The sequence below is a fragment of the Polyodon spathula genome, chromosome 14 (assembly GCF_017654505.1).
Source record: "Polyodon spathula isolate WHYD16114869_AA chromosome 14, ASM1765450v1, whole genome shotgun sequence".
Taxonomy (NCBI): domain Eukaryota; kingdom Metazoa; phylum Chordata; class Actinopteri; order Acipenseriformes; family Polyodontidae; genus Polyodon; species Polyodon spathula.
In genome coordinates, this window is record NC_054547.1 from 15,303,643 (window position 1) to 15,331,618 (window position 27,976).

At 36.6% G+C, this 27,976-nt stretch overlaps 2 protein-coding genes across 4 annotated transcripts in view; one reads left to right on the forward strand and one right to left on the reverse strand.

Annotated features, from left to right (window-relative positions):
- Positions 1–1,260: 1,260 nt before the first annotated feature.
- dph5 (diphthamide biosynthesis 5) lies at positions 1,261–14,889 on the reverse strand. Its single transcript, XM_041269874.1, has 7 exons — positions 14,426–14,889; positions 13,294–13,418; positions 11,261–11,369; positions 9,401–9,521; positions 6,599–6,638; positions 4,614–4,717; positions 1,261–1,523 (listed from the first exon to the last, which is right to left on the reverse strand). The coding sequence occupies exons 1-7, from the start codon at positions 14,558–14,560 to the stop codon at positions 1,288–1,290; spliced, it is 870 nt and encodes a 289-aa protein (XP_041125808.1). The 5' UTR covers positions 14,561–14,889; the 3' UTR covers positions 1,261–1,287.
- Positions 14,890–14,926: 37 nt separating this feature from the next.
- zgc:110366 (uncharacterized protein LOC550476 homolog) overlaps positions 14,927–27,976 on the forward strand; it is a 73,253-nt gene continuing 60,203 nt past the window's right edge. For all 3 annotated transcript variants that reach the window (XR_005951487.1, XM_041269877.1, XM_041269876.1), the window contains exon 1: positions 14,927–15,093. Coding sequence is in view for 2 of the 3 variants with exons in the window: in XM_041269877.1 (XP_041125811.1) it covers positions 15,012–15,093 (82 nt within the window). In the remaining variant the exon portion in view is untranslated. The remainder of the gene's footprint in view (positions 15,094–27,976) is intronic.

Genomic DNA, 27,976 nt, shown 5'->3' on the forward strand with positions numbered 1-27,976 from the left:
GGGCTGTTCAACATTTCAGGTATCTAATACATTTATGAAAGGGTGCAGAGAAGCCCATATTCTAAAAACAGAATTTTTATGAATAATTGATGGGCTTATGAAACATATTGCAGAAGGTAATCATTTATTGATAGGTGCCCATAACTATTGACACCATAAATATTTCTAGACTTTATGCAATCCAGTATTAAAATGCAGCCTCAATATACACATCCCTGCATGCAACCAAGCAAACCACAAATACTACATGACAATGCACAGAGGTTTTGTATTTTGAGCATTTTATTTCCACGTGTCCATTTTTGGTTACACCCTCCTCCTATTTCCCCTTCTCTTTTCTGCACCACTTGATCCCAGTTGCTGGGCTCTCCCTTTGTTACCCAAACGCCACTTTACAAACTGAGGTTTTCCTGATGATTGAACTTCATGACAGTACATGAAACATTATAATAATTAAGGATGTGCAAATAATAATGGCGTGAATACAATTTACCTTACAGAAGGGTGCAAATCTAGAAGAACCTCAAGATTTGTCCTTTATATACCTACCTGCATGAAAACCTCTGGGTGCCTATTAAAATCATTAATGAAATTAGATGGTCACAAATGTGGCTATTTTGACACATTTCCAAGATTTTCAGTAACAGTAGTATGATTTCATATGCACAACAAATCAAAACAGAAGCAATGTGGAGTTTAGTAAATGTGCACACTTTTGTACCTTTCTATGGTGTTTGCAATAATTCTGACTGGTTCTTCTAGCAATTACTCAAATACAAATCTTTTGAGCAGTCTGTGTTGAGGTGCTTTCACCTGAGTTCAGGAGCTCTTCAGTACTAGTTGCCTGCCACAGATATTTGTAATATAGGCTAGATCAGCCAGACTGTCTGTACAGAGGCAGCATCAGCTAGTGAAGTGCAACTTGGAATCAAGTTTCCATTTGTCTTGCCCAGTGCACTCGAGGTTCTGTCCCTTACTAATGTAAAAACACCTACAGATGTCAATGGCAGGCTACCATAGGGTTATGGGCTGGTGTTTAGCCTACACAGTTTATAACTCTTGACATATCATTTAATTAGAATTTTATCTTTAATATCATCTGATTCCCTGGTGAAAGCTGAAATCCTACAATGGCACTGTGAGATATACAGAAATCTTATCAGAAACAATGCAAATGAAACCATATTAAAAGGTGACTAGCCTGTATATTAGCCGCTGTAAAAAAAAAAAAAAAAAAAAATTATTTTTCACACACCCATACACATCCATCCATACACGTGTAGGTCACTATGATGTGAACGTTGAGCTGTCTGTCATTTTCAGATTCTCAAAACTCGCTTCGCTGACAGCAAACAGTTTCAGCATGTCGATCTCCAGAGGGTGCAGGTGCCCGGAGATGATCATTGAGTGCAGGGGGCCCCCCAGCTCTGCTGATGCCATCTCTTTCAGGGGGCCGGCCAAGATCTTCTGGTCCTCTGCACCAACTCTGGATAGTCCCACGCATATTGTGTCTTCAGAGATCGCTGCAAGACAGACAGCAATAGAGAATGACAGACTGAGGTACCGTAATAGGGATTCAGCATTGCTGTCGGACGCTGCTAGATAACTTAACGACTGTTAGCTGTCCTGAATAGAAGGCAGGAGACGACTTGTTATCGGTCTTATTAGTAACAGTGAAGTTGGTGGGTCTGTTGCTTTTCAGTTGTTTTAATCATTATGATCATTTCAGCAAGCATTCCTCAAAGGGCATCTGCCTGATATGTTGAAATCAATCATTCCAGTGTTTTCTTTGGTTTTGTTTGTTTACTGTTTTCAGTAATGTCGCGAAGCCGGTAACTAAAGTATGGAGTGGATAGTTTTTAAGATTTAAATCTTAGCTTTTTGAGGTCCTCTACCACGGGATAATGACCGCTCTGCTCAGAGCCTGATTGGCTGAGATGATCCCTGAGGTTTATAATTTCTGTGTTAAATTCCTGCAATGTTTTCAATGTTTCATAGATCTTCATAAACTGCTGAGCAAAATAGTGTCAGACTGAGACCAACAGACTACAGTATCAATCTACCAGCAATATGTGGAGAAACAAAAATGTTACAAACAGCTTGGAACTGGTGGGTGTTCAGAAGTGTAAGAGTTAAGTCTGTTACTATAAACATTTTCCCCCCTAGTATAATGAATTATTGTATATCAAGTGTGCTGTACCAATAATAAGTGCATGTTAAGGTAAAAGGTAATACTGAACCATTCTGTGTGGCTCAGAAGGGTTTACTTTACTTAAAGACTTTTTAGCACTGCAAAAACCTGTTCCCCAGTTACTGCACTATGAGTTATTGCAAATGCTGAGTATGTGTCCAGCTACATTCCCTAAGTGATCTGTGATAAATAACTAATTAAAAAAAAGATCTCGTCAGAATACACATAAACATGTGACTAACAGTTAACAAAACGGAATGTGATAACCCAATGTGCAAAGCTGTAGGTTCATATATAAAGCAATGAACCCATATAACATAATGAGGAACTTTGAATCATGCTGTGAAATGGTATTCTAATATACACAAGTCAGAAAGCAGCTGTGCGTTTAACACTGTGACTGCAAGCGATGCTCATGTATGTTTAGAGAAAACAGAAATGGGTTTCCCATGTTTTATTTAAACCATAGCTCGCTGAGGAAGCAGATCATACTTCTGCAATAAAACAGCCGGCTTTGATGTGGTTATTTAAATACTGTTAGCAAAACAAAAAAAAGTCAGACTCTTAGTTTCATGTAGAAGCTCTGTCCAACTCGATCCTGCCAAAGGGCGATCTGATCTTTATTAGGGATTACTGCCCCCTTCTTTTCTAGCCTTCCTAAACTAATAAACCTGCTGGACCTCATAACTGCAGTCAAGGTGAATTACAACAATGCCTCACACTTGCAACACACTGGTAAAGCCCTCTCTTGGCTAATGAAGAGATGATAGTTTTCCTCAAAAAAAAAAAAAAAAAATCCACAATAAAGATAACCAAGCAATTACATTTAAATACCAATTAGCACAGGTAGAATAGAGTGGTTTACGAACTTGTGCACAGGAAGCTGTTGTAACTGTAGAGTACATTCGCTGGTGCTCATAATGGTATTGATTATGTTAAAGCCTTAGCTTTTTTGTGTTGTGTATTGCATAAAAGCTGCAAGTCTGTTTCAGTCACAAGACTGTAAAGACTTCACAATGAGAAACAATCTCAAATGTGAGAACTACACAGTCTAGAACAGAAACAAGCCCTGCAATACTGTATAGTGAGTACTAAATCTTATAATAAATTCCACAGTATATGAAAGTGCATCAGTTTCAGCCAAATTCACCCAGAAACGTCTATAGGCTGCAATTTCGGAACTCATTCTAAGATATTCATTCAAATTCCCATCTACTGTTCACAGTGACATTTTCAGATTCAAATGCATGTAGTCCTCTATTTCTATTTGTTTTTACAAATCTCTGTTGTGTTTACACAGCTCACAGCCAATGTCCCACAGTGCATGATGTCATGGGATGCAGTGGTTTTCAAACAGAAGGGGTACAAAAGATAGAAACTGAGAACACATGGGGTACTTTTTGATCAACAGCCATATTCCTAACTCAATGGGTATTGTTAGAGGTGGATTTGATACTTTTTTGGCAGGCATTTTTTAAAGCGCAATAACACTCCAGGAAAGTTGGTAGCATGGACAATAAATAAATAAATAAACATACAGTATACATAAATATCACCCACTACTATAAAAACACTCAATGGAGGAATACGTAGTTATACAAAAATAAACCTCTTTGACAAATGATTCCCAAAGAATTTAAACTGTTATTTTAGTATTAGTGCAAGGATAAAATAACATATCGTGTCTATCATGAAAAACCAGAACACCAGTATCCACTGGTACTGTACACAAAATCTAACAGTTTCCGAGATGTTTCATAAGAATTGTTCCAAATCTCTGCCTTAGGGGTGCTACACCTTGCACTCCAGCAATGACCCCTAGTACAACAGTTCCCAGTCCCAGGCCTGTGATTGTTCAGGGGGAAGGAATCTGACATTCAGAAATGGCCTGTTCAATCCAGCCCTCGGTAGACACTGATATTCAGCAGCTGCTCCAGCACCTTGCCCCTGTTCTCAAGCAGTAACTTGCTGCATTAAAGTGTTTGTAGCTCACAAAATAATTTCAGAAATCTCCATTCACTATATAGGTCTCACTTTTGAGAGAAATGCATGCTAGAGCAAAAAAATTGTATCTGGTTCCATATTTGGATAAAGACAAGTCTAACTTGCCTTGCACTTCCTTGGTCATTTCACTATTAACCTGCCAACTGCTACCCCTACTGACTGATATGCTTTGACCCTGAAGCCCCCCTGCCCCCCCATTGAAAAAAGCCATTCACTACTGAATGATATGAGTAATAAAGCACACTGCACTGCTCTGTAGTCACTGGCCTACATGTGCCCCTATGTCAAATTGCAGGCCAATTTTCCCTCCATAGTAAATGTATTGAATGGGACAGTTTCTCTCAAACCCCTGAACCCTTCTCCTGCCCCCCCCCAGTTTGCGAGCCCCTGGCCTGGGTGTTTTGGGGAGTGCACTCACCCAGCTCCTCGCTCTGCTCCCTCCTGTTCTGGATGACCTCCAGCAGCTGTTCCGATGCTTGGTTCACACTCATGTACCTGGGAGGCTCATAAATCTTCCGGCCCCTGGAACACAGCAGCCACAACTCAATGTTTGTACAGGACTAGCACATAAAGCAGCAATTTATGACACGGTTCGCTGCTATGTGTGTTTTTAAACAGGGAAGACAATTTATTACTTTCCTGAATGAAAGTGATGTACAGCCATCTCAGTTTTATGAAAGGATCTGAAACTGTGTCACCGGTAAAGTGACTATAGCTAACAAAATAATACCATGAATCTTACCTGTCATGCAGTTTGCTATATAACTCTCAGATGTGCAGTTCTGAAAGAAACACATATTCCAGCAAACATGTTTGTCACGATTTCTGGTACTACAGCCTTGTTTTAAGCTAGCACTTCTTTTGTGATTTAATCTGCAGAGTGATTATAGTCCCCAGCCAATAGACACTTTCCTTCCTTTCATGAACCATTTAGTTGCTTCCCCTATTGACTGACACGTTTTACAGACTGTAAGGAGCTTGTACCCTAAAAACACTGGTGATGTGAATGGACCTTGAAAGTGAAACAGTAAGTCAAGGCCACTCAGAACTTTATTGAACTTTAATTTTTAAACTGTGAATGGCTTGCTTCTTTCTAGTATTACTTAAAAGTACTGCAGAGTTTTGATGTTTTGAGGCATCTCCTGAGGACTGTTCAAATAGAATAACTGCACAGATGGGAACGATAGTGCTCACAGCACCCTTTTATAACAAAACACAGTAAACTGCACCATCAGCTGGGGTAAGTGAACCAAAAATAACTAGCAGTCTCCCTTTTCCCATTAGGGTAATTACATATTTTATTAGTTAAAATTTAAAACCAGACACCCTAAACTTCATTGTGGTTGTTGTGCTGTTTTGTATCCACATGCCCTGGATCATTAATCAAATGGGCAACTGCACCTCCTGCCCCTCCACCAGTCTCCAGCCTGTCTTCTTAATGTAAACAGAGGTCCCTCAAAACCACATTACAGTCTTCTTTGATTCAACAGCAGCAGGGATTGAGAGGGTTTTAAATTACACAAACAATATTGCACAGCAACACACAGTAATCATGATGTTTAAAAAATAAACAGCGGTTGTTTGCCAAAGCTTGAAGTTAGGCCTCAAAATTAATAAAGACGGCCCACAAAGCTACGAGTAAACCTTTCGTGCTTCAGAATTGAAATGCAAACCTCTGGATAACTAACTACACATGGATATGAAATACACACGCAATGTTTACATGTAGGTTCATCTTTTTAACTGTATACCAAAGCAGTCTCATCCCAAAATCATTCATACTAACCAAAACCACAAGTAGACTTTTATTAAAATGCTATTTCCCTTTCAGTATACCGATAAAGCAAACCCATATAAACCATATATGAAAAACACACCATGATTAAATTGTTGGCAATGCGTAATTTATTGAGCAATTACCTTTTTAATGTAAACATCCTACATTATAATTTATGTGTATTAAAACCTACAATCATAAAACATATATATATATTATTCTATATATATATACCACACACACAACACACACACCACACACACCTATGTAGTATCTATATGTTGAAGGGTCAGTAGTGCATCAGTCTTCCCAGTATTAGTCAAGCTTAAAAAACCGGATGGTTATTAAATTTGTGTTTTTATAATAAATCTTTCCATAACATAATCCCTAGGACGCTAGTGCACAGACTAGGTTTCCTGGATTAGATCCAATCCCGATAATGATAACAGACTAGCAGTCCAAACTAAACAAACCTTAATTCAATCTTTGAATGTGTCTTAATGGGCCCAGTTCAAGGTGTTTCTATGTGTCTGCACTGAGCTTTAAATAGTTTTACTTCCTGGGTCACTTCAGTACATCACTGAACATAAATCACAAACAGAAGTCTGTGTAAAACATGGACTTACTTTATTAAATTTTCTACAGACTGCTCCTTGACTTTGATATCTGTAAACAAGAGAAAAAAACAACAACATTGTGAGCTCATGTTTAACCCTTTGACTCCCAGGCTCTGCTGAACTGTCTCCAAAGTGACATGACTTTCCACTCCCTCGTAACTGGAGGGCAATTAGGAAACCTGATAGGCATTCATTGTATAGTACATAAAACACACCACTGGGCCTTAAGGTTAAAAGAGCTAGGGTATAGAGTCAGTTATTCCAACAATTTAATACTAAGAGCTAGGATTCTTGGTACATCTTTGCATATTAAACGGCCAAGTCAGCATTTGTTTCCTGCCTTTAGATTACAGGGTAGGGTTTAGATTGTGGCCGTAAACGTACGTTTAATACACGGCACGTGCTGGCAGTCGTTTAGTGCTGAAACTGTCATTTACAATTTCAATCAAAAAGTCGACCTAATTTAGCATTTGTAGTCATCTATTTGTTTTATTTGAAATTTTACAATGCTTTGTAAAATGGGAACTAGGGTTTACTTGGATCAAGACCAATACCTGCTTCAAAGCAACGTCTGGTGTGTTTAAACCCTGCCGTGTTTTGTACAAAAGATGTACGACTTATTAACTTACACTACGGTCTTGGATGTAGTCAACGAATACCTTCAAATCACACGTCGCTATTGTTTTTAATATATGACAAAGATGTCACATTTGCTCATAATCCCGGTTTCTGTTATTTGTTGCTGTTACATTAGAAATGTTTTAAACTAAGCAGCTTGAGCCAAACTACTGTTACACATGCCCGACTGTGACAGTTTCTTATTTTTTATATCCCCCTCAGTTGTTTTTTACTGAATTTTCAGAAGTTTTAAAAGAGTTTGAGTAAACTCTATGGAGTTCTAGGAGTTACCGTGGCATAACTTTGAAAAAAACAAAACAAATATGCATTATAAAATAGATACATAAATAGGAAACTTAACATTTTCCACATAGTGACAAGGGGACATTAAAATCCATCAGTTAAATATTCAGTTCATGCACAACTGTAGAGGATTACAATGATGTAAATTAATTTTAATGTTATCAGACGGAACCCTATAAAAGCGCACCATAGTAATAGCATAGCAAAGTGTAACAAAACATAGTGAAAAGCATATTAATAAACATGGCAAACCAAGGAAAAGCACGGGGAAACTCCAAGAATACCATGCAAAAATACCATGGTAAACTATTATATGGGATAGTATTCACAGGGCTCGATTTTAATGATCTAAGCCATGGTAGGTCTGAAAACTGCACTCTAAAATGATGTATGCAAAAAAAGTCTTAAATACTAGGACGTCAGTATTAAGATCTGACGATGTTTAAATCATCAAAATGAACACCTGGTTATGATATTTATTCTTAAAAAATGCATGTTATGTAAAATATTGTTGTCATGTTGCAAGCCGTAATATATATATATATATATATATAATTATATATTATATATATATATATATATATATATATATATATATATATATATATATATAAGGATTGGTTAAGTAAAGGAGCAAAATGTGAAAGAACATAAACTAACTGGAGGGTAAACAAAGAAATTAAATAATATAATGTGCTTGAGGTTAAAACTATAGATGGGTTAATTGATTAACTACTAAATGATAATGGTGTGATAAATAAATAAGTTAAAATAATTAAATCTGGTTTAAAGTAATTAGGTCTTATTTTGTAGAGATCATACCTGGGGGGCATTAGGACCCAGTAGAGGTTACTGGTGACTGGAACCAATGCCAGGTTTAGTCAATGAAGTAATTAGTGGATTAATTAGTTAGGTTTAAAAGGAGGTGAGTGTGTGTGTTTGGAGTGGGTGATGGTAGGAGTTTGGTTAGAGAGTTGGAGTAAAAGAGAATGAGAATGAGAAAGAGAAAGATAGCTGGTTGTTATTGCGAACAGTGTGAAATGGGAAAACGAACTATTGGAAAAGGTATTTGGATTACGATTTGGTTTTGGTGATGAGGTAACAGGCTTAGCCTGCCTTGTTATCAGTCAGGGAAACATTTGTGTAGTTAGGGCTGGAGATCGGGTTAGGTTTTGTTTTGTTTATTTTCTTTTTATTGTAAATAATAAACACATGCTACTGCATTTCCTGGTATCCTGTGTCTAAAAGTGTTTATTTGAAGAAGGAAAACGTGTGACCAGAGGGTAATCCATCACAACATATATATAATGTAATAAAATAAAATAACACTAAGAGAAAATCCTGATGAAACGCCACAGAACAGCTAGAGAAATATATTACCATTTGGAATGGTTCTTGGCTCCTGTGTCTCAGCTTTAACTACTAGGCCAGAATCTTTCCGTTTACTATGCCGTTGTCCACTTCAGTCCTTTAATATTAATACTCAGTCTTCAGGTTACTTAGCAACCAGTGGTGCTCAATAAACATTTATTATAAAAGAATTTGTATCCGACACAGCAGTCTTTCCCGGATGATAATCGGCAGCTAGCTGAAGATCCATTATCATGCGGAAAATCCTGCTGAGTATGATATTAATTCTACTATCAACCGAACATGCGGGGTTGTTTTTGTACTGGATCAAATTTGGCTGTTTCGTATTTATCCTTTAATTTCAAGGTTTTAAAATAGGAATGCTAGGACCACTCAACTGCCTAAGAGAATCCGTAAGGCTTTTGAAAAATACTTGATGACGTATCTCTAAATTGGTGTTTAGCGATAGTGACATGCTGAAGATGTTTTTCTGTATTTTCACTCTGAGAGAATCTTTTAAATCAATTGCCAACAACTTACCAAGCAAGCAGAGAGTGTGCATTCCGTTGAGTCGGTTTCTTTTGATTTTGTCATAAAAGCTTTCTGGTTTCCAAGTGTCTGTCCAGAACACTACAGACACAGTCTCCCCGAAACTGTACAGCTAAAACGAGAACAAAATAATTAACCGGAAAAAATATACGTAAAATGAGTTTCTGCAATGATGACTGTCACGACCTGTGTTAATGTGATGCCTGCTTGTCCATTACCATTTCAGAGACACGTTTGTGAGGTAAAATGAAGAACAAATATCCTACCCTTTCAATGTGCTGCATTTCTGGTCCCACAATGTGTTATTTAGTGATCGTTTGGACTCATCACTGAACATACTGTACTTTCAATGTGCAACTTCATATTTTGGGCACTTTAGAAATTGCAGTATTTTCTGTTGTACTAGAAAAGCAAAGCAGGTTCACATACAACGAATTATGAATATTACACTGGGTAAAAAAAAGTGCATAAACTTAGTGTTGAGCGATATCTGGTTATTATTTTGAAATCAACTGTCAAGCCTGATTATTGTTTCATGCAGTTCTAGCTCTCACCATGAGAGTTCCAGAGTTCTTCTTTTACATGCACACAACACCTACCCTGAGAACCTGTCACCGAGTTCAGTAAGGTCTGGATTGAATTAACACCCTACAATGTGTTTACTGAATCAAAACAAAGATTGTGCTGTTCACTGCAGATGCTCTTCCAAAAGCTTTTCCTGTATTAATAAATGTTCAGATTACTGTCAGTTTAGTGCACAAACTCACTGCTTACTTAGGTAAAGTGAAAAACCTATCTGATTTACATATCAATAAAAAATATGATGGGGAAAACTTTTTTTTTTTTTTTCAAAAGTGTGGGTTCTAGATCATTCAATAAAGATTTTCATACTTTCCATACCAATTCATTTTCATGGTTTCAATGAAACAGGATACCATATGCATTTAAGTGAAACCATGTGTCATTCTTGGTCTCACCAACAAAAATGCAGTCTAAGGCCAATAAAAACATAAACTGGCACTTTTACAACAAAATGAAGTAATGCCAGACAACCTCTGGGGATGGAAATCAAGGAGCATGTTGCGATACTGTACTGGCGCAGAGTGTGGCAACATCAGCGTTTAAAAACCAATGGACCACTTTCCCAATCACTTTCTACAGCAACATTCTCAGAAGTCATATAGCAATCAGCTTTTGACCAGGAGCCTCAACAGTTCATGAAAATTGATTTTTCAGTAATGGCGACTGCCAAGACAATTATCATATTGAACGATCGTATTCTAAGACATTTCATCTCACCTTCCAGGAAAATATACTGAAATTACAATAAGGACCAAATTATAATTTAAAGGAAGCTATATTGTCTGCACTATACTGATGAAGACACTAGTCAAAATGTTTGTCTATCTGACTTCGGTTTAGGCTGATAAACCACAGATTTTTAGTGCATTTTACATCACTGGGGAATCACCTTGCATTACATCAACCACCTATCTGTGGTTATCCCAGGATTAAAAATAAGTGGTTGATGCAATCCTAGAGGATTCACTATCTCCAGTGCTGTTGAATTCTCAAATGCGATTCACCTGTTGTGTATCTTGACATGGAATGGCAAAGCTAACTGTCTCAACTCCTTTTGTATTTTAAAGTCTTCAATCAACCCCCCCCCCCCCCAATTATTTTTGTTCCAGTGTTTAAAGTAATCGCTGTTTCTGCCCGATTATGTTGAAAATCTATTTTTTGAAAGGTAGTTGTTTCACTTATGCTGTGTATGGGTGATCACTATCTTGGGCATTGCTACTGACCTCTGGCTATCCATGTTGTACACACAACCGTGTCTCCATACAGTACCTGTAATCCACAGCACCCAACGGCGTTCATTATGGAGGCATTATGGATGACCCTGTATGAAATCCCAGCTTTTACAGCCCGCAGGACCAAGTCGCTGTGAGTGGTTGCACTGTGGGGGCAGAAATAATGATATTGAGGGATTATCTGCTTGCTATCCCTGTGACCCTGCAGTGATACCAAAGCAAGTCCCCTCTGTTATACATTAGTGACTGGATTGGAAACTTGTAGCTACTGGCTTCTAAACTGGTTTTAGTTAAACCCTTTTAAAATCACCTACAAGGGCAATAACTGAGCTAATAAGTGGAGTTCACCACTAACTAAAAGAACTGTTGGTACAACAAATAACTTACAGTGGAATTTGAAATATACTGGAAGGCATGGTATTGATTACAATAGTGTACATGTTTACTGCTTTTAAAGCACAGTCCAATAATTAATATATTCAGCTGTATGGTCCTGATTTATATGTGAGAACAATTCAATATAAACAGCAACCTACTTACATGGAAACATTCTAATCTTATGCTTTTGGTTCCCAAAGTGATATTATCAGGCTCGTTTCCATTGGGGGGTGATATGATGTACTGTCAATTATTTAACATTTTAATTGGATTTTTAAAAGAAATCTTATATCAGTGCATCTCACTATATAAAACTTAATGGAAAGGAAGGATATCGTATATGAAATGCAAATACTGTATACTGGTACAGAGGAGGAATGGACAAATCTATGTTCCTGGTAATATATATGTGTTTCATCAACCACAAATGAAGCAGCTCCCCAAAATGTAGTCCACTATAATAAGATACTTCCATAATGAAGCAAACAGCTTCTTCAATAGTCCCCAGATTGTTCCCTGGTTAGGAGGGTTTGAACTCTCTGCCATGGATGAAGTGCTATTGTAGAGAACCCCATGAAATATTTATTTTGATACAGTATCTGAGCTGGAATGGATTTTTTTTTCTGTACATATGCAATATGCTTAGTTTTAGAAATGATGCATATCGCTATTTAAATGACAGTGTTTAATAAAACTCAGGTTTAGGTCAACCAATGCCTGATTCCAAATAACTCCTCATGGTTAAATTTATTGAATCTAGTTTCCAAACACAGGATCGGTAATGGAAAACAAATGAAATGCGAGCCGTCCATCTGGGTTTAGAGGTTTGGACTGAAAAGAGCTGAACCAACCTTTCTGATTAAACTCAGTTTAAATCAAGCACCATGTCATTATGGGATTCTTAGGAACAGACCCATAATCACTGTCTCAGTGCTGGATAGATATGGGCAATGTTTAGAGAGTGTTTTACAGCAACCAACAGTCATGCTATTGTATATGTTGGTTTTGACCATGACTGCAACCAGTTTATGAAGGGTGAAATTTTAAAGTAAACAGGACTTGTTACAGTTTATGTGACTTTTTTTTCCCCAACACGATGTCTATAATTTTTCTCCTGTTTTTTCAATGTCTAAGTTTTTATTATTTTGAATGTAATTTCTAAATTGTGTAATAGCCTATTTTATGTTTTTTTTTTTTTTTTTTTTTTTTTTGCTTAAATAATTTTTTTAAACCGTTTACTGAAAATACATTTTCTTACCTGGCAGCAATAGAAATAATATAATTGGTCTTTTACTGAAAATCTTTTGGATATCTGCCTGTGTTTTATATTTCAATTAGGAATATGCAGATATCTCACAGACAACGCTGTCGATTTACTGTTGCTCGCTGCCACCTAATCACTTCAAGTGTTAAAGGTCAAACTCACTCCAATGATAAACTGCAGTCAGACCATGTGACCGACAGCAAAAGTACCAGGATGCAGTTTCTTTATAGCATTCCATCTGAAACATTTGAATATCATAAATTATCATTAGAAAAATCCAAAGAGCCAAAGGGATTCTCAGCACAATAAAGCTAATAAGATTTAGCACTCCTTCAAGCACTCTAGGAGTTGTTTCCTTTTTGGAGTAATTTAAGGACTGGAGTAAACTCTTTGACAATATGCCTTAAGCTGTCCACTGCCATCCTTACCCAAATGGGTCACCAACCACCAGAAAGGCCACATCAGCAACGTCAGCATCTTTTAAAATCTCATCGGCTTCTTGTTCAACCATTTCCCGATCGGCCAAAATCAGTTCCCTGCCATAGTATTCCTCCTAGGATTTTCAAAGGAAAAAAAGGGAAACAAAATTTATTGCTTTAGTCAAAAACAAGCACGAAAAATTACTTATTTTAATGACAAATAAAGAAACAATTGGTACCCTGTGAGAATCATTGCCTCATTTAGTGTAGACCACAATTTAGAATGTGTATGACAGTTACCGATACAGTGCTTACTCTCCAAAATGCAATATGTATTTGGTTCACGGTTAGACCACGTTGACAATAAACTGTACATATACTACACTTCAAGTGTTAGGGCCATTTGTCCTGCAGAAAAGGTACCAGGATGCAGTAGTTTGTCTATTACACTAAAGCTGAAATACCTGTATATCCATAATTAATGAAAACAACTAAAGAAATTAAGAACAGCACAATAAAAAGGGGTACCAGTAATAACAATATTAAAGCTCATATACAAAGAGGTGGGAAATGTGTTTAAAAAACACACTGCTTGTTTTTACACTTTAGAGTAAAGAACTGTTTAACCACTGATTAGTTTGATAAGCATTGATGATTTTTAACGCAAGGAAGGCACTATAAAATATACAGGAGTTATAGAAAATGTAAACACCTGCCATAACAGTATCAACATGGTGCAGTAGGTCACAGAGCCACAGTAGGCAGCCAAGAAACACGTTTAAACTGACTCGCAGTGAGGGGATGCACCTCATTTGCACCTCAGATTAAAGCCAAGTTGTGCAAGAGTGTACTACATATGATATGTACTTCAATTGTTTTGACTAACACAAACACTTCAATGGGTCGCTTTTGTGTTTGTACATGAGATCAGTACGATACAATTAACTACCGGTATGAGTTGACATTATTGTTATTAGATTTGAAAGAGTTCGTACAGCTTTAACAATTTCAGCCGAGAAAGATGTGAACATTTCTGATTACAGTATCGCGTTTTGATAGTATTTATTAGAAATATTGGAACTAATCCTACATTTGAAAAAATAAAAATTAAAATTAATTAATTAATAGCATGTCAACATACCAGTGCTTCTTTCCCCACAGTCAGAATTGATGTGTATGCTTCTAAATAAACTCGGCTGCACTTTTTAATAGTTTCCATTCCTTTTACTGTAATGTCTTTGACATCGCCTAAACCCAGTCCAATTAAATATAGCATTGTGAAACAACTGGGTAGATATTGGACTGGAACATAAAACTGTACTAGTATAAACTAGAATACACCGTAAGGCGCAGCTCAGCAACTAACTACACTGCCACGCTGACTGACTGAGAGTCTGATCTGCATCTACTGTCCGCTTGAATTCTCAAATAAATACAGTGTTGTTTTTTTTGTAACAAGACAGCAGAGAATGCCCGGGTCTCTGGCTCTGGTAATCGATTTAAATGTAAATAATCACGACAAGTCTTTGTTTTCTATACAATGACAAAACGTTTTATAATAGCTTCTCATCATGCCGCAAAATACCATGCTGTTTTACCCTGAACCACGACTGCCGTAAAGTGCTTTTTACGACAGTTAAGAGCATTTGAAGAAATCACATTGTGTGTAAATAAAGCGATAGTCTGCATTTTGGCTTTGAATTTACTGTGAAAAAAGTTTAATAACAATGTCAGAAAAAGCTGGAGCTAAACTTATGTGTCCGACTGTTCCTCTATCCAATGGTCGTCGCATTCCCATTTTAGGGTTAGGTAAGTACAACTTGTTTTTTTAAGTAGGAACAGGGCATTGTATTATTTTGGGATATTTGTTGAATTGCAGTATTTAGGAATAGTGCGTCTTTGGGTCTAAAGAATTGAATACACCCACCCCCCAGCCCCCCAAAAATGCTCCCATGGGGTTTGGGACATTTACCTGTGTGGCACCAATACCTTCTTGAAGTGACTGTGTTGGGCGAGAGAGTTGACGAGCTTCATTCCTTCACGCTGAGAAACCAATTTAAGTTTTATAATTGTAGTTTTATTGTACATCTTTAAAAATACAAAACATATTAACTGTTCAAAGTGAAAAAAAAATGCATTCACAGACTGTTCCAAATGTACAATTATGTAACTGGGTTGGACAACAAATTAGAAACGCCTGGGTTTATATAACTGAATACACATTTTTGTGTAAATGGCCCTACGTTTTACAGTAGGTCATGTATCCTGACACAAAAAATGTATTCCCCGGTGTATTTAGTAATGTTTAAAAAGCTACATCATCTTGATTCAGTTTCAGTCATGATGGGTAAGATAGATGATCTACAGTACAAGGCTTGCCTAAAGTGCTGATAGTAGGTGCTCAGTTGTCAATTGCATATATTATTAATTATTCATAAGATGATGCATTTATGTATTTGAAATACGAGTTACCACTTTTGCCTGTTATTGGGCATCTTTTCTCTTTTGAAAAGTGAATGATACACAAGTAAAAAAGCACAAACATAAACTGGTTAATCAGCTGATGAACTGGGGCAAAGATATTTAACTTTCTGTTTGCAAATAATTAACTAGCATCTGTTAATGCAGTGGTGTTTTCAGAGCTCCAGCTGGCTTGAGCAGGAAATACAGTATAAGGGTCAATCGCCACTCTAGGGATACAAAAGAACTAGGTTTCTTTCCAAAGTAACTGACAAACATACGTAGAAAACAGCAGTTAATCAACGACCCAATAAAGTTAAATACATACTTGGACGATCTTAAAAGAAAATCTTTCATTTGTCAGCATTCCTTTAACAGGAGTGATAGGTGGGCTGCACCACAAAGTCCAAATGTGACAAAAGGAAGACACTCTGTTTCACAATTCTAAAATACTAGTTTGAACACAATTTTTTAAAAATCTTTTTGTTGTAACTCTTAACTTACCACCCTTAAAAGTGAGTAAAATTACAAACTTGGTCCTAATTTGATATTTAAACAACTGCTCTGTTTATTATATATTGAATATAGACCCCTATTGTCTGCTAGTAATGTAAAGATAGTTAACAGTACAATATTTAATTGTGCTTCACAAAAGAGTAAAAGAATGAAAGCATTTAAAACAACCCTATTTTGAATATGAGTAAGGCAAATTATTATTTTTTCTGACAGGAATAAAACAAGCAGAAAACCAGGAAAGAACAGTTAAGTTTTTTCTTTCTACTTATAGTTTTTGTAATGGATTATTAATTTTTTTTTTTGCCTTTAAGCACATGTTTTTAGCTCAAAGGAAAATTTCAGGACAGTGCACTGAATAGGATTGGAATTCATTTAAAAACCTCACCCAATTATCAATGGAACATACTGTTGCTGGGAGGGTTGTAACAATTATTTACATGATTTACCACATCGTGATAGAAGGGTTTGTTGTTTACAAGACTGTATCTAATTAGATTTATAGTTGGTGCAACTATTCTATCTTCCAATAAAGTCTTGTTACTTTTAACAAAAGTGTGCCATTAAAAAATATTATTTACATTATTACACATAATAAAAAACTATAGTAGCGTGACCATAGTGTGTTGTTAGAGCCTTTGTATTTCAACGCTATTGCATATTCCAAATAAAATAATACATACGTAGCATTCCTTTTTGTTTTTGGCCACTGAATGGAATGCAGGGTTACAGTGAGAAGCTCAGTAGCCACCATTAGGATATGCGGGCTCAGTCATTTTTGAGTTGAGTGATGCAACGTTTGGTTTTGAAAGGGCTTCATTATGTTGTGGGATTTCAGTGCTGGTTAACCAACATTCTTTATGCTCTTGCCTTTATTTGGGGTCCTCTAGGAGTGTGGGACACTGCAATGCTGATGTATGAATTGGGGAATGAAAGACATTGTAATCTACTGCACTGTGCTCTCAAAAATAGAAGGTGATCATGCTCTTGATCTTAGTGATCCCTTTGCCAAAATACTTTAAGGATCGCTGTTCTGGAGACATGCAGTATGGGCTAGAGCCTTTTTATATTACTTGTTTTACGGTGTGTCAGTGATCGAATCTAAATACAAATAAACGAAAGCAACATGTCACATTCCAGTTTCACATGATGTGCTGAATATAAAATACTAGGCCATTCCACCTCTCTTTTGTATTACAGTTTGCCATACTGTACGTGACAAACACCAGTTTACATGAAGGTAATGACCAAGGTTGCAAACAAACAATATGACCAAGCAAGGTAACTCCTTCCAGAGTACCACTAGACACAAAACTAAGTGTAATGTGTACCAAGACTGTAAAGCTCCACTTTCTAATACCAAATAATAGCAATGCAAATGGCTAATGCAATACATTTTCAGAATTGTTTCTTAAAACACATGTCCCTACTGTAGCTGTACTATTTACTTAATCTACAATACATTCCTGCAGATGGGATGACATCATCTCCCATAATCGTGCTGGGATGGTTTTAAATGAAGGGTACTACATTTTGGTTCACAAGATCAGAGTGATTTATTAGATAGAAAATGTTACAGCCTATATATAGGCTAAGTTATTGTAAAACATTTTATTACATTTTTATAAAGAGACTTGCCAACTATTATAACTGCAGGACACCATGTTCATGTTGAACTGTCTATTAAGAAAAAAATTATTGGTGTTTGTTTAGTCCATTCTTGCATAATGTAAAGCATTCGTTAAACAGATCTTTTAAATTTATCGTATTTTTTGTTATTTCCCAAAGCTAGTGTGTACTTCAGAGTCATAAGCTTCCACGCTTTCAAACACATCATTCTCTGAGCTAGTCTATCAAATATATTCCAATACACTAGAGTACTCATTTGCTTTCAACAACATCACTGTCTGAACTAAAGTCTATCAAATATATTGCAATACACTACAGTACCCATTACTCAGTGTTTGGAACCAGACTTGGATATTGTCAAGCAAACACTTTTGGCATCATTGTGTTCTATATTGCATAGCTTCAGATTATTTTTTTCTTATTTTTTTTTGTTTTACCATTCCTTTTCATGATGTTTGCAGTCGTTGCGTGGTTCCTTTTGTAATTACTTAAATACGGTTTATTTTTCTTTCTTTTTAACTCTATTAAGGTGCTTTAACCTGAGTTCAAGAAGCTGCTGTTTGATTCTAGTTGCCTGCCATAGATGTAATGTAGACTAGACCTGTCTGTCTTTCACTTAGTAAGTGTTAGCTGCACAGCAGTGTACTGCCTGCAAAACAGGATGAAACTTGATCTAAAAGCTCTTGTGTCTAGAAATAAACTACAACTGAAAAGACACTCCTGAACACAGGTGGGAGCATCTGAACAGAGACTTTTAAAAAAAAAAAAAAGGAAATGCTGTAAGAACCACTCAGTCATGATGGTTGCAAACATCATAAAGTAAAAAATAAGAGGTTACTTTGACTTTCATTACAAGTGAATACACCAGAATATAGTTTAAGTATATCAAGTGCTTCTATGATGGCCTTGTGTTGGCAGCATTCAGTAACAGTACCCCATAAATAATAACCAAGATTACATTTATTTTCATATGTATGATTCAGGAATTATTACAGTGTAACCGTTTCTGATCTCGGGTTGAACGCATGAATGAAAATCTTTTCATTGTCTGGTTTTCAAGTGCTTGGTTTTAATGATGTTTAACTATTCTGCTGTGGTTGACCCTGAGCCGGGACAGTCTTGGCAAAATGTTGTCTTTGGTCATGGTTGTAGTTTGAATGAATAAAAAATAATTTATCATCAGAACTAGGGGTGGGCAATTTAATGAAAATTGTATATCGATATCGTGCACGTATTTCGATATTGATATCGATAATATCAGTCTTCCAAAACACAGGAAACTATAATAACACAATTGCAATATGATACATATACATATAAACGTTAATAAATATTTACATAAGAAAAGCAATAACTTACTATAACTTAGTGTTTTAATATCAGTAGCGAAAAACAAGGTCTTGTTATATTGTTTTACTGTCCACGCCATTATCAGCCACCTCAAAACCGATATATTTATATACTGTACTTCACTGACAGACTAGCCAATCCAGAAGTAATGTAATCTTCTCTAATGCACGACACATCTAAAAGTATTAAGTACGATGTCAAGCAAAATTATATAATATAATAAAAAAATAAATCATATTTTGGTTCACATTTTAAAAATACATTGCTAATAGAATAAGTAATTGAATGGAATAATGCAAGGAACCACACTGATGCATGCGCTTATCTCAAAATAATCCCAATAGTGCTTAATGCAAATAACATTTGGTACCTTGTGAACACGTTCTGAATGGAAGAAAAAAATATATATAATTATTTAAAACGATGTTTCTGTTTATTATGTTTGTTTCTGTTCAGTTTGTTTTTAGGTGTGTATTCCTTTAAAAAAGAGATTAGGTGTTTTAATTGGTTGATGCGTGCACCTTTTGAAAACACGATATAGTTTCCGGTAAGGGACTGGCTGGTGAGAGGAAACGGGAGTAGAGCATACACAGTTTGTGGGTTTGTTGTTTTTCTTGATTTGCAGGTATTGAATGTTTTAAATGCGTGTGTTAATAGGGTTCTTAGAAAAAGAAAAACGCCAATCAATGGAATAAAATGGTTAAATAATACTTTGTGTGCTGTTTGCCTACGAGACTAACAATGATTGGTATGTATAGAGTTTGTTGTATGTTAATATAAAATAATCTTGATTATACTGCGTATGTATTTTTAGCAGTATTAACAATAGGTACGCAGTATGTCTCTGCAAGCGTACGTGATTTTTTTTTTTTAATCCCACGATGTAGCGATATGGAAGTTATTATCGTTATCGATATCATATTAAAATATTGTTATTGGTGCCTACCACTAAGCAGAACCGTTCTGGCACAGATTTATTACTTCGCGATTTTCTGATCGATTATTTTAGCTCCTCGGGGCATGTGGCCGACGGTAGTGTGAAATGACGCTTTAATCAAAAACTTCAGACACTCAAGCAGACAAATGTTTTGGGTAGTACCTTCATCAGTGGGACAAAGGGTTTTATTAACAACCAGGAATGGAGTGCTTTTGGTGACCAGTGAATCATTCTGCACTTCTGAGTTGAAACCTCCAGACAGCTATTAGGCCTAGCATTATTAAACTACTGATGCGTTTTCAAAGATGGGATCCTTTTTTGCTACTGCCATTACAGTTATAGGGAAAAGAATAATACGTTTTCACGATTCTCAATACTTAGTGTTGAACGTTTCTTTTTAAACTCAATTAATTTTCATTCAGTAGAGGCTTGAGGTTGAGCTGACGTTTAAAATGCCTTTTATGGTGTTGGGTTTATCATAGATACCAGTGGAATCCCAATTGAAGCAAATGAGGCAGTCAGTTCCACAGCTGAATAATGCAAAAAAAAAAAAAAAAAAAAAACTACTACAGTCTGTGCTGCAAGGAGAAGCCACTGTTGTATTTTGTACAGAACTGGGGAATCTCCCTGGATTGAAACTACCTGTTTGTGGTTATTAATAAGTGGTTTATTCAGTCCAGCTGGATTGCCCAGTACTGTAAAATGTACCTTACCCAGGGATGTTTAGGTGGATCAAATGGAGTGTTGTAAGTTACAAAACTTTTACTAATATTAAAGGAAATGCTATCTGGCCCATCTAATTAAATGTTGATGTGAAAGTCGCACAACATCACGAGAAAAAAACAGACAACATTGTTCACCCCTGGAGAGCAGTGTGGAATCCTGCCCTATTCACGCATGTATTGATTGTGTTCCTGGCTTAGTCCTTGGATACTGTTGTCCACTGAAGGAATGCTCCACAACAAGCATTCTGAAAAGAGACCCTGGAATGAGCGTATTTGTATGGGCAGAATGTTGCCCACTGACCCCTTCTGGAAGAAGGTTCTGACAGGTCGTGGTTGAGACACGTTGTACAGCCAGTGTGGGAAAGTAAAGTCCATCTTTCTCACGGAGCTGCTGTGACAGATCTGTGTGTCATCCCCTTTCTGAAGTACTGGAAGTCAGTGTGTGTGTGTGACCCGCCAGTTCTGATCTCCCCAGCCTCATCAGACCTGGTGGGGTTCCTCACTTATGACCAGTTGTGATGCTGCTCAAGCCTCTCTGTATACAGTACAGGCGAACATGAAGGAACCCCTCTCAGCATGACTTAATGCAAGTATTAACAATAGGTGTTACTTTCCGTTTCATTTCAGTGTATTACGATTTAAAGATTAAACTGGCTGGCCGCATCTAGACCTGCCGGTTTTACCTGAGTATAGGGATCATGTCCCCTGAAGAGCCACAAAATAAATTTTTGTTTATGGAAATGTTCTCTATGCTGCATGGTACCAACATTGATTGTAATTAATCAAAAAAACAAAACAGTACATTTTCACAATGCGTTAGGGAAAAATTCAGGTGCATTGGACCTGGTCTGGACTAACCCCTGCTCGTATGACCCGTTTGCACTGTTGGAACTGTAAAGCTTACACACATATTGAGGGGTACCAGTAGTCTTGCAGAATTGTCAGGTGTACTAGTATTTTGAAATGTTTCATTGTAAATGGGTCCAATTTGTAAGAAACTTGCCAAGTTTTTATTGATACAGTCAAACATGTAGGTAGGTTCCTGATATCACTTTGGCTATTGTAACACTTTACCTAATATCACTCACGTTTATCAATCTTGCATCTGATTTCCAATATCACTTCAAATAAAAGCATCACATTAGAAGATTTGCTTGTGTTGCTGTATTAAAATGTCCCAACAAATAAGTCATTCAGAATACTATGATGTGTATGTTGATGTATTACATTATTACAGTGTGTTGCACAGTACATGTGCACTTTAGTCTAGGACTGCATGTTGATTTACACCAAAGCAATACCTAGCACTGTATTTCGAGTTCCTCAGCAGTCAGCATATTTGTCTTATCAGTGCTTCTGTTATTTTATGCTTATTTACTCCTGATGAAGTCAACTCTACTTATTGTCACCTGTTTTGCTTCGTGTCTTTGCAGTGACCAGAGTGACATTGTAGGTAATCACACAGCAGCAGAAGGAAGTTTTACATGACACCTTCACGCTCCTATATAAATAGTACACTGCACCTTTAATTCCATCCTGTACAATCAGGGTCTGTTTGCCGCAAGGCATTCTGGAATGAGTGTAGAAATGCTGATACCTTTTCAGACCCTCTTTACCTCTTAAGACAAAACAGTGCCAGAAATTGTGGAAAAAAAGCAAAGATTTTAGCACAGCATTAGCAGGCAGCTTTCTTTGAATCTGCAGGGAGCTGTCACTCCTGTGCTTTTTTTTACAATACTCACATTTTGCATTAAAAAGGAGCTTTAGTGGGATGAAATGGCTAAAGAACTTGGAGCCAGGCCGACCGCAAAAGCCTTTTGTGAAGGCTGCATTCTCTTCACAGACTCTTTCAAAGCGCTCCACCGCATGGTTAAGGTTGCCCTGCACTATTGTTTGCTGGCGTTGTGGGTGGTAGGGCACAATGAAATGAACAATTACTGAAAGATAATAACTCGCCACTTCCCACCTGAAAGTACCACTTGCACATATTTGTGTCTTTGAGTGGTCCTGAAAAAATATGTTATTGGGATTTGTATTTAGTAGTGACCTACAATCTAAAAAAAGAAACCAAAAAACTAAAAGCACTTGCTGGCAGGCCGTTCTGAAAATAGTTAAATACCGATCAAGTGCCAAGTTTAAATATGCACACTCTTATTTTGAGTTTTATACTACCAAACATTTAGCTATTCACTAACCCATTGCTGAACTCGACAGTTTTGCTTTATTGTTACTTGATCAGTTTATTTTAGTATATTTTAGAAGACAACAAACTGCAAATGTATTCTTTTATATTAAGGGACACTACATATGCCGTAATAACTTTTTATTAATCACAAAAATGATGATTGCGCTCCTGAACTTCTATTACACAATGTGTCCCTACCACAGTAGTGAGTCTTTATGAATTTGGTACAGTCAACAGTACCTAAGTGCAAACTGTAGTGTTTAGTTTGCAGTACTTAGTATTCCCAGTATTTGTGTTCCATTTACAAAACCTAAAGGAATGTTTTGTTTAAGATATTTTTTTTTAAAGCCATTCTAATCGGATAAATTCATTGTGCAGTTCATGAAACTTTTTTTCAGGTGTTGAGGAGAGGGTTTGTTAGTTTGTTTTAACTAGAGAACATTTATAAACACGCTTAGTTTGTAAATAAGGTCCCTTGTTTTTTTGCAGAGCTGCTATTGTAATAATGGCAGTAAAGTAAATTCAATAACTTTTCAGTGCACTTTGTCATATTACCTAATAAATATAGTACTATACACAAGTTTTTAGATCTTTTTTCTTTTAAGAGCTTTTTTTTTTTTTTTTTTTTAATCATCGCAGACCAATTGATGTTAATATAAAGGTTGAGAAATCACCAGCAGGATTAATACGTTTGAATTTCAATATTAAATTCTTAAACATTTGTGTGCAATTGTGTGGTAAGCAAACAAAATGAATGTAATTATTCAGTAACAACAGTCACACAATAGCCTGCACGTTATCCTGCTCAAAGAATGTGGGGACAATGTAAAGAACAAACAAGAATCATATGGAAAATGTGATGGTTAGTTCCCAAGTCAGATCCTTATTGCTGGGAGCCTTACTTTGGATACCAGTGATATACAATTCTTTCAACAATTTCAACTTGGGGGTGTAGAGTTTGGGAAGCCCGGGGGGTAAAATCCAAACTTCTTTCCACTGGTTATTCTTTGCACACCACAATTGGCTAAGACCTAGTCACAAGACATTATCCAAAAGAGAATGGGTTCAGTGATCCCTGGAAATTGGATTTGATATATGTCAGGATATCTGCCTTTTCACGGCTGGAAGTTTCAATAAAGGAAAGCTGCAGTCTTTTAGCAAGTGGTTTCTAGGGAAACTCCTTCCAGAGCAGCATCTGAAAACAATTTGGTTGTTAATGAGAAATGTTTCACACAACGGTGGGAAAATGTGGACTAGAAAGAAAGGCTTCGTGATTTGGCTGCTTGTTCACCAGGCAGTTTGAATGTGTATGTGTGTGTGTGTTGTGTGTTCTGCAGCCTCCTGTGTGTGTCTGTACCAGTGCATGGCATGCAGGTGTAAAGAAGTCCCAGATTGGCTGTGGATCCATAAGAAGTGCTGCATTAACCTTTGTGCACCCATGGAAGGAAAACTGTCTGGGATTGGTCTGCCTCTCCACGCCACAGTGACCCCTACTGGTCAGGAGCAAGATAACGCTACCTGTTGATCTTTAGCACTGCGTATCTTGCAGTGGTGTGACAGCATTTAAACTAGAGAGACAATTAGTGTAAGATAAACGATTGGATCGCAATATTAAACATGGTAATGGGAGCACTGCAACTTTTAACACAGTTACTGTAAATACAAAGACTTCCCAGAATGTGCAGTTCATTGACTATGTAACCAAACTCTTTGATCTTCTATATAAATGGGACAACCAATGGGAAGTTGCTTGTCTGTTTTCAGTCAGCCGCTACAATGATCATTGAACACAGTGAAATTCAGTTTGACCACTCATCAGACAGCGTAAACGGACTTTGCTTATTCTTTTAAGCTGCTGAGAGAGAAATTGCCTGAGAAAAGCAATTTGGTTTGATGAATTAGATAAAATTAGTTAATTTTCTTTGACTTTTTCAAATCTGTTTTCAATTATTTTTTAAATCTCATACTTTAAAACTAAGCAATAGCAGAATATTCAACAATTTGTTAATTGAATCCAAATGAATAGTGCTACCAATTATCTTAGGGTACAAGCTTTACATTTTCCCTACAGCTAAAAAGTAGATTGATCCATGGTCATGAAAGTAGTGTTTTTCTAAACTAATAAGTCTTCTCTAAAAACACATAAAATGATGAATTGCAAACTTGGATTAATTATTAAAAATTTGCTTTTAAAACCCGTCCTTGAAATATTTAGTTCTTGAGTGATATTTATTTTTTATTTATCCAACTAGAATACACAAAATGTCAATGCAGTAAAGATGGCTGAATTGAAATGGTACTTAAACTTGAGTGCTGTTGGTTGGTACACTGTTCTCCTCTCAATGTCTCAAACCATGCAAATAAAGTTGTTTACCAAAGCTTGGACAGAGGCCCATCTTGAATATCCTTAATGACTGCAAGTTGTCTTTTATCTGTTGACACACAAGCTGTTTGGCTCAGTCTTATTTACAGCAAAAAGCATTTGTAATAAAAGAACCCAGCATTGTAACCATGACCCGACTTTCAACCGTCTGTTTTGATTTACTATTTCCACTTCCTGTGAGTGGTTTTAAGCCACAGTAACGCTGTGCTTTACAGGGATGAACTCATAATAAGTGACTGGTTCCAGTACTGTGTGTGCATTGCTCTCTTCCATTACCTGCATTTATCATTGAGGCACTTCAAACGTTCTGTAACATTTGGGATCAGCTCAGGCTTTTTCTTCCAGGGGTCCTGGAATGAAGATTTGGTTCTCATCCAAAGTATGGAGCCTTCACGATACTCTGGGGATACAGTGGAAATGTCCATTATGTCACTCAAGATGGCAATTGTTAAGCGCTACTTTTTTGTGGTCTAGTTGTTAAACCTGAGGGACTGGTGGAAAGGGAAGCAATGTACTGCTGCTTAATTCTGCCAGTGTGTAGAGTCTAATGATGAGAGCTGTGTGGCCTAGATAGAAAAAATTACAATTATTGATTAATGAATGACAGATAGAAGATACTGTCAGAAACAAAGGTATCATTTGGTTTCATGACTTTTACATGTTGGTGAAAACCAGCTCCTGGAGAAGGACACCAGATTAGCACAAAGTTGATTTTATTATCAAACTTTTTTTTTTTAATTATTATTATTATTTACAAATTTGTTTATGTACAGTAGGACTCTTTGTGTAACAAAACACACAACTGTAATATAGCAATATAACAGCTGTTAATTCAGCAGTTGCTTGGCTGCGCAAGAACAGCACACGCTAAAGAAGAAGCAGTATAAGATATGTAAACATGATATTTTGTATTTGGAGCAGGATAATTCAGTTTATTCTACTATATATTATTATGATTAAAGGCATGTTAATAAATTGTATGCATTCAAATTGCCCCATTAATAATGAGCAGGAAAGTGGGCTTTGTATCTGCCTGTCCATCTCTCAGGGCATGAAATTAATCTTTTCCTTCAGTTGCAGGAATTTTCTCCCACAGCTGCATTCTCATAGATAATTCCTCTGTTTCTGGCAGCTACTGTAAGACAGACTACTTTGGGAATACAGCAAAATTTACATATCTAGGTATTTAAACCCTCAAGTAATTTTAAGAGATCTGATTAGGGAAGTACAGTAACTAATACAGCATTGCTTTTCAGAATAGTTTAGGCTGATGGGCACACAGTCCCACCACTAATACAGGGTGGGTTTCTGTTTTTCCTAATGTGTCGAATCATCTGGTAAATGGAAGCAGGAATCTTAGTTTAGTTTAGTTTATTCACTTTGCTCCTGCAGGGCCAGCTGCACTAAATACCTTTTTCAATTTTGATGATTTTTCGTTTTTAATTGGTGTTACTTCTATACCCTGTAAGTCCGTATTGTACTGTATATAACAGAGTAATGTGAAGTCTTGAAAAGCTTGTGTTTTGAAGATCTTAGTCCAGTAAACGGTACTCACTTCAAAATTGTTTCTTCCCTTTCATCTGTGAACCGATATAGCTAACTCAACACTCAGAGGTCGACTGGGTAGTATGAACGACCTGGGGTAGTTACAGAACTTTCTCCCATTACTGGCTTGCATCTCCAAAATATTAAGACTTATGATTCTCAACTCGACAAATGAGAAATCTCTGAAAAATTAAATCTATTCAGACAAAATATTATAATATTTTAATATATTATATTTTATAATATAATAATATTTCTGAAGCAGGGCCCTAAACAATAACCTTTAGGACCAGAGTTCAGTTCACTAACCTCAAGGCTATGAGGTCTGGCTTCTCAAAGTATGAGGGACAGCATGAAGGATGGAGGGGGTGTTAAGAGACTACCTAAGAGGCTTTCTCTGTCTGCCCCTGGTTACTCTAAACACAACAGCAATAACAGTCTTTATAATGTTAACGTAGTCTACCGCCTGCATTTTCCTGAGTTACCTCCTTCATTCATTAAAAACAATTGCAAACTGGAAAATAACACAACAGTATTCCACTGAAATGCATTACCTGCAGACCAGCATGGAGGAGTTGTCTTTCAAAATGAAGATGCGCAGTACCTGGTAATGAGAGTGGCAGTGTGTACACTGTGGAACTCAGATATTTCCCTTTGAATAAACCTTGTTTAGGTTGTATAGTAAACCTGTAAAGAATCGCTCATCGATATGGCAGTTTTGTATTAAGTTGGCTAAAGAATAATAATATCTCAAGTAATGTTCCACGTTTGGCAGATTTGTGCTTGATGGGTTTCCATGAATAAAACTTCATACCACTGTGACATGTGTCTTTGTCCTGAGTATTCATAGTAAAATTCATTAGACGTGTAAAGCCACAGTGTGTAAGTCCAAGCCTGTTGAATGAACCCCTTTTATCCTGTAATTGGAGATGTCTATGTAACCACAGATGGAAAGAATAGTCAAG